This window comes from Lactuca sativa, chromosome 3 (assembly GCF_002870075.4).
Source record: "Lactuca sativa cultivar Salinas chromosome 3, Lsat_Salinas_v11, whole genome shotgun sequence".
NCBI classification, from domain to species: domain Eukaryota; kingdom Viridiplantae; phylum Streptophyta; class Magnoliopsida; order Asterales; family Asteraceae; genus Lactuca; species Lactuca sativa.
The window spans coordinates 140,193,386-140,201,731 of NC_056625.2; the positions used below are offsets into that span (position 1 = coordinate 140,193,386).

At 32.8% G+C, this 8,346-nt stretch overlaps 1 protein-coding gene across 1 annotated transcript; it reads left to right on the top strand.

Moving 5' to 3' along the window:
• The first annotated feature begins 2,518 nt into the window (after positions 1–2,518).
• On the top strand, positions 2,519–4,607 carry LOC111880246 (microtubule-associated protein RP/EB family member 1C). Its single transcript, XM_023876656.3, has 6 exons — positions 2,519–2,758; positions 2,934–3,089; positions 3,392–3,498; positions 3,633–3,831; positions 3,928–4,041; positions 4,142–4,607. The coding sequence occupies exons 1-6, from the start codon at positions 2,651–2,653 to the stop codon at positions 4,400–4,402; spliced, it is 945 nt and encodes a 314-aa protein (XP_023732424.1). The 5' UTR covers positions 2,519–2,650; the 3' UTR covers positions 4,403–4,607.
• The last annotated feature ends 3,739 nt before the right edge of the window (positions 4,608–8,346 follow it).

The window sequence follows — 8,346 nt, forward strand, 5'->3', positions numbered from 1 at the left end:
AAGCAGCCCAACGGCAATCAACGTGAGGTCTAACGCTCTAAGGCCTAAGCGAGGACAAGTGGTGAAGTGGTTATGATAAGAGTTATTTGTTCTGTAATTAAATTTAATTATTTATGTAAAACTAATAATGATATAAGAACATAATAAAATAAAATAAAAGATAAAACGATGAGTATATTCGTTATATTACATGGTTTTTATGGAGGTTTTCTAATATAGTTAGAGGAAAGGATCATCGGTGTTGTTTGCCAATTTCTTTTGAAACTTTGATTGAAAGTGTGAATTTCGAGCATGCAATGCCTAAGGGACCGTTCTAAACAAAATGCTTAAGATGATTAGAGAAAAAGTAATTTTGGTCTTTGTTGTTTGTGAATTTCTTTGGTTATTATCTATTTGGTTTAATAATTACAAAAATGATCTTTTTTAATAGGTTTTGTTGTGGTTTATGGGTCGTTTGATAGTTGCTGATTGGGTTACGCCTTGTTCCCGAGTTTTTTTGTAAATTCATTAAAAGAAAGGAAAGGAAAATTTTGACGGAAAAAAAGGGAGGTGAAGGAAAATATTCATTATTATGTGTTCCCGAGTTCGAAGGAAATGAAAGGAAATGGAAGGAAAATTTTAAGTTTTTGTGTTCCCGAGTTAGGAGGAAAAAGCAAATAAAGCATAAAATTTTCCTTCCCCTTACTTTCTTCCCAAATCCGCCCAATTTGGGAGGAAAAATTGGAAGGAAAATATGACTCCAAAATCTTTCCCCTCCCCTCACTTTCCTTCCATTAATGAAACTCGGGAACACGATTTTCCTTCGACATCCCTCACTTTCCCTCCGTATCCTCCATTTCTCTCCTTAAGTAGAACTCGGGAACAAGGCGTTAGAGCTGACTGAGTTAGAAGCTGACTGGGTTAGAAATGTTGACTAAGTCCACATCTGACTGAGTATGATGTTTGATTATTTATCTGACTGATTGTGCTGAATGATAAAAATGACCATATTATCATTATGTTGTCCCTTGTGCTGGATAAAATAATTATAAAAATAAAAATTATCACATAAAATCCAAATTTAAACATACATAATTTAAAATCCAAATACAAAGTGTAATACAAAATCCAAATACACATTGTCATACATAATAAAAAAGTATATCATTTAACGTGAACCATTTGAAAGTAACCGATTAGCAATCTGGTCACGCAAAGTAGCCATATACTCAACAGCTTCTGAACCTCATTATATGCCTTTTGGCCCTCACTTCCTCCACCAGTCCACCTCCCACATTAGGAGTAACCATAGTGTTTTGTTCAAAGTTCGTAAATAAATCATCTTGAATATCGTATTTCCTTATAAAATTATGGACCGCAACACAAGCAATGACTATGTCTCTTTGCACTGGAAAAGTATAAGGATCCATACGTTTTAAAACTGGAAATTTCGCCTTCAATACACCATAAGCACGTTCAATGATATTTCTAAGTTGTGCATGAGAATGATTGAACCTTTCTTCCTTAGTTAAAGCTCTGTTTGAAAATGAACATGTGGTTTTTTTGTAAGTGAATATGGTTGAACCTTTTTTCCTTATATAAAACTATGTATGATATGATAATAGTATTATTTTATACTTTTTTCTATTTAATTTTATCTTTTATCAAATTAAAAAAAAAATGAATGGCCTGGAGAAACTATAGAAAATGGTTACACAATTGACTCGCCTAGTCGTTATGATGATTGCTTCCTTCTTCGCCAAAACAATATGAAAACGTCATTGCTACACCTAGAAACAAGCATCCCCCAGGATGATGATTATAATAACATGATACTCGTGAGCTATTCTTCAATCTTGTCACTGTTTGACTTTCTGGTAACCGAAGTTTTGAGTGCCTCCACATAACCTATCGTTTCGATCAATGACAATTGTATTTGAATTCTTGGTTGTGGCAAGACTTTCATATCATCGGTTTATTTTTTTTTTTGAACAACAAATTATCACTTTCTTATGATTTGACGATGCGTGGTTGTAATGGAAACAATGAACTTTTCTCTCGTTCTTTCCAACATTTGCATTTTGATTTCCATCCTCAAATTCATTATTATTGTCCTCAAAATCTCCAGAAACCTATGCTAACCAATGTTACAAAACAAGTTCATGCCATTTTTTCTAGATAGACGAAGGATTGAGTTGGACTATTGTCCTAGATTGGTGGATTTCTTTATTCGTAAAACAACATTCATCTTTGGAGGGCTTCATAAGAGGGATACAAAGGTATAATCGTATATGGTTGGAACCTTTTTGGTTTTAGTCATTTCAAAAAAAAAAAAAGATAAGGACAAGTTAATCATTTTAGTTCGGAGATAGACCAACCACAAAATTACTGAAAATGATGAAATTTGCAAATTTAAAACCAATAGGACTGGAACCAAAGAAATGGGAAAAGTATGGGGACCAAATTTGCAGTTTTCTCAAATGATTATATGATAGCCGCGCACAAATACGTCCATTTTGAATCCCGTAAAACCCCTACAAAATCCCGCCTCCCTCTCATCATTTTTAAAAAAACAACATTCCGTTTTTTCTCTCCACAGGAGCGTTAATAATACCAATCCCCTTCATCTTCGTTCTCTAGAAACTTCAGTTTCAATTCAGAGTCATCAGCAATGGCGACAAACATCGGAATGATGGACGCTGCTTATTTCGTCGGCCGATCTGAGATTTTATCGTGGATCAACTCAACTCTCCGACTCAATCTCTCCAAAGTAGAGGAGGTACGTTTTCTTCGATGTTTAAACCCTAAATTTCATGTGTGTTTTCAATTGTTGATTGTTTTGACGACGTGACGATCGAAATTGGATTAACTTCTGTTAATTATGACTGTAACAGTTACTGTTTGTATACAATTCGATTTTAGTGAACGATTTCAATCGATCTGATTCGATGTAGGCATGTTCGGGTGCTGTTCATTGTCAGCTAATGGATGTCGCGCATCCTGGTACTGTTCCGATGCACAAAGTCAATTTCGATGCCAAAACTGAATACGACATGATTCAGAATTACAAGGTTCTTCAAGATGTTTTCAACAAACTCAAGATCACTAAGGTTATCTCAATATCTCTTACTTTAGTTATTGCATTCTGATTACAATCGGAGTTGTTACTTTTTTTGCTTATTTAATTCGAATTTCGATCAGATTTCAATTTGTAGTCGATTGTAATTGCTAAATTTCAAAAATAGTACTCGATTATTTTGCAACAACAATCAATTTTAGGTGATTTTGATATTTTTCAACTGTTATTATCATATTGATGAACTTTAGCAAATATAATCGTTGATTTTGAAAGAGAATACACATCTGATTGTTAGAATTACTTATTCATCTAATCTGATATGTATAATTACAGCACATCGAAGTGAACAAACTGGTGAAAGGAAGACCACTGGATAACCTCGAATTCATGCAATGGATGAAACGATACTGTGATTCAGTCAGCGGAGGCGCTAATCAAAAGTAAACCTCTCTCCCCTCTCCTCTCTCCTCTCTCCCCTTTCCATTTCTATTTTGTTCAACTTTTACACATCTTCTTTGTTAAATTCATGAATTCACCTTTTTCTATATGATCTTCATCTACATTTTCGTTTCAGTTACAATCCTGAAGAGAGAAGAGAAGCTTGCAAAGGCGGGAAAGACGTCAGCAAAAAACCTACTCGGAGTTCCACTTCCACCGGTGCACCACCTAAATCTCATAACTCTCGAAGAGTTGACACACCGACTCCCAACTCAACACTCCCTCCTCCTCCTGTCAAGAACACAACCATCGATACATCTGCATACGAGCAACAGGTACACAAATCTTCAACACAAATCCCCAAAATGAAAAACAAACCCTAACTTGATCATCATCATCATCATCATCATCATCAATTCATCATCACGCAGATCACTGAACTGAAACTAACAATGGATAGCCTCGAGAAAGAGAGAGATTTCTACTTCGGGAAGCTCAGAGACATTGAAATCCTCTGCCGGATTTCGACCATGTCAAATATACCAGTGATTCTTCTTCTTCTTTTTCTACTTCTTCTTCTTCTTCTTCAGAGTTTTTTTTTTTTGAATTTTCAGAAGCAGATGATTTAGATTTGTTTTCTCACAGGGTATTGAAGCTATAAAGAGGATACTATATGCTGCTGAAGATGATGCTTCGATAGTTGAAGAAGCTCAAGCTATGCTTCTGAATAATGAAAATAAAGAACAAGAAGAAGAAGAAGAGTCGAAGTCTGATTCACAGAAGAGGAAATCGATTGTGACCGCTGAAGTTGACGCGGCGGCGAACACGGCGTTGTCTCCCAGGCTAAAGGTTTCCGACGGTTCCGATGTGCATTCCAGTGGATCACCTCTCCTGATCTCCTGGTGAAGAGGTATTTGAGTATTGTCAAATTTGGATATAGAGAATTGGTATTTGCAAGTTTAGTCCTTTGGGTTTTTTGATGAGGATATATATACATAATTACATAATACGTATGGTACAAAAGATGTTTTGTTCGTAAACATTTGAATTTTTTTTGGTGAACGTTTCAAGTTCATCTATTCTAAATGTCACGTGTTCTTTTACCATTTTATATGTTTTTTTTTTGTGGGTTTATTTTAGACTTTAGAGGTGCATAAATATCGTTATGACTGATAATTAGGTTTTTGATAATCACTTATAAACCTGGTCCAAATCGATTTACGATTTATTCAAATTATTTAAACGGCTAAGTGCAAGAAAAATAGTTGAGGACTTTTATTTATAACTATTGTTGCATCCTACTTATATTTAACCAATTATACAATTGTATTTATATATGTTTTTTCTTATTAAGGTGTTGTAATTTGATATTATGTCAAATTAGTTGAAAAGTTAGTTTGTGCATAAACTAGTTGGTAAGTTACCTTGTAGGTCGAAGATAAACTAGTTGATAAAATAATAGTAGTAAGTAAAAACTAGTAAACTAGTTGATAAAATAGATGTCAAATGTTAAACTGATATGGAAATTAGCTAGAGTTGACAAAAATTGATCTAACCAGCCAATCCAATCCAATTTGAACTCAACTCAAAATTAGCGGGTTGGGTTAAAATTTTCAATCCATTTAATTTAAATGAATCAACTAGTCTAACTCATTTAATTAAATATGTTGGATTGGGTAAATATTATCAACTTGTTTTTAACCCGTCAATCCATTTAACTTTTATATATATATAATTTAATATTATTTGAATATTATCATGTATTAATAAAAATATTAATTTGTAAATTATAATGTTGTATTATTATTACTTATGTTTCATAATGTTCAATCCTAATTTACATTCTTTTTATTAGTGCCGATAATATTGGTCATTCTTCAAAATCATAGGAAAACTAAACATTTTTAATGTTATTAGAGTAATTTATTTTTATTTATGAATTAGGATTATGCTTTTGTCATAATTATGAAGTTTTTATTTACGTTTTATAATATAAGTGGTATAATATTTAATTATATAATTTATTTAATTGATTTTAAATGGGTATCTCAAGTTTAACCAATTGATTTAATAGGTTGGATTGGAAACTACATAAACATGTCAACCTGGTGGCAACCCATTTATCTAAAAGGTTAGATTGGGTTGGAAATGTCAATCCGTTTAAATAAATAGGTTGGGTTGGGGTGAAATTTTCAACCCAATTTTTAAATGGATTAAATCCGAACCCAACTCAGGTCAACCCATTACCACCTCTAAAATTAGCTGGAAATGAACATATAAGTAGTGGGCTGGGCTGGCAAACATTACGATTTACAATCTGTGTTTGTTTTGTATTACGACATTATACTTTGAGAAAAAAAAACCCTATAAAATAATAATAGTTAAAATTGCTTAAAATTCGATAAAAATCCTGTAATTAAATAGAATTTTCAAAGTAACATTTTTTATTCTAATAAATGAATAAGTTTAATTTTTTTTTTATGTGTCACTCTATTGGACATCTTAATTAATGTCATGCCACTTGTCAACCTATTGATTCTCCATTTTAAATTTTCCATTCTAATTACATTTATTTAATAACATTAGAAGAAAAATTAAAATAAAGTTAATACAGATTATAAAGTCATGTATTTATTTAAATCAACGATTATAGTTTTCTATAAATAAAAATATCTCTTAATCAATCATTTATTTAAAATAATTGATTAATAAATTTGAGTTTTATTACGAAAGTTTAATTAATTTTGTAACCATGGTTTTCACGGGATATAAACTAGTATTTGTAATAAAAGGAAAAGAAAGTGATTTTCTTTTTAAACGGCCGGTTAGTTGTTAGTTGTTAGATGTTAAATTCGCCAGATTAGAAAGAAAATAAAAGAAAGTGGTATGTAGAACAAATTGCATGGTTGGTAACCATGGTTTGACGAAATTGGTATGGTGATGATAACTATTAAAATGTCTACGTGTTTTGTTGGAAACATCAATCATATGATGTTCATGCAACCTTAATTGTTTTGATCTAGGTTTTTCTAAGTAAACATACATCATTGAATACCAAAGCAATAAACCCTAAATGACTAGCATACAAATCTGAAAAACACATATGATTTAGGGTTTAGATCTTACCTTGATTGTTATGTAGCAATAACAATCACAAACCTTCTTGATCTTGACTTATGAAAACCTAGTGCCCCAAGTGTTGCACCTTTAATAAAGTCACAAACACTCTATGCAAAGGATGAAGTAGGAGAGAAGGATTTTCATCCACCTTAGGGTTTCCTCAAGCATTGGACGAAAATCCCTTAGTCATGGGGTCTATATATACTTGTGGATGCTAGGGTTTTGGTGGAAACCCAATATATGACTGCTTAATCCTTAATCAGCCCATGGACCCTTTCTAGAATACCTTTGGATGAATTCCTTATGGGATTTCCATAGAATTCGTCCAACCTTATTCCTAGGTAATCCATCAACCCAATTGTAATTATCAAATAATTACAATACCGGTCCCTTATTTAATTAGTCTCTTTTGATCACCAAATTAATTTCAGATTAATTTCTGATCAATACTAATTAAATAATATGATTTCCAGATAATATATTAAACTTGTAATATATTAATAAAACTATTTTGAGTACGAATTTATTATTCATATAATAAATTCTACTTTCTCTCATCTTGTCATCCTATCAAGTTGCATGAGTGAAGGCAACCCAAAATGACCATGCTCGTAATCGGGTCAAGTACATACCAAAATAGTTATGGGCTTAGACACCTAATCCAACAGTCTCCCACTTGGATAAGTCTAATAACTATTTTGCATATGACTTCAGAACCTGATAAGCAATCGTAGCTTTCAAAAGCCGCTGTCAACTTTGATCTTATCAGTAACGCATCCTTTAGATAGGGGATCATATATTCCTTCATTCTAGATATCGTATGAACTGAGACATGGATTTTAATCATACTCTCTGTTCATGTGTTGTTTCCCGATTTCCGATTTATGACGACTGACAACAGACTACAACTGAACACGTCAACTTAGTCCAGACTTGGCCAAGCGCTTGGGGGTGTCATCACTAAATCATCGAGGGGCCCACATATATCGCTTTATCCCTCTTATGGTAAAACGAATGGATAAACTTCGACTCAAATGCTCGCTTGTACCTACTCATCAAATCACATACAACAATATGTTTTATAACACCAAGTTACTGGTGCGTTTACATATTATCAATGTGCAACCGACTTGTAAATTACAACTCACACGTCTCCGTTTCAAAAATATAAGATATTATCGTCTTACTAATCACCCATGGTAAAATCCATGAAGTGATTCAAGTGAGCGTGGGTTTAATCCAATACTCAAATCTTATTTCAGGAGTAATCATGAACACTTCAACAGACTTTTGCTATGTCTAAAACGCTTCGGACAATCTACAGTCGGATTCATGACAGTCTAGCTTCAATACCTACTTCAAAAATATTTATCAATTGTGGATGGTTTGAATAATCTTATTATATCGGGAAGTCAAAACATGCAAAGTGAAACACAATAATAATCGAATCCAATATGGCCCCAAACTTTTGAGTATAAATAAAACACCTTTATTTAATCACCATATTGATTACTCATTATTCATTGTATAATGTTTCGGATAATCAACTTATTACTTGAATTATAACAACAGTTGTCCCATGCTTCAAACATGCACACTCTATTTTCCTATGGTCCATACTTTGTGAAATAGATCAATTGAAAACATTTCCAATGATGCTCATTTCACAACTCCTAATCCTTATCGTTAGGGTAAGAATACAAGATTCTCGCCACTACTAGAATATGTTA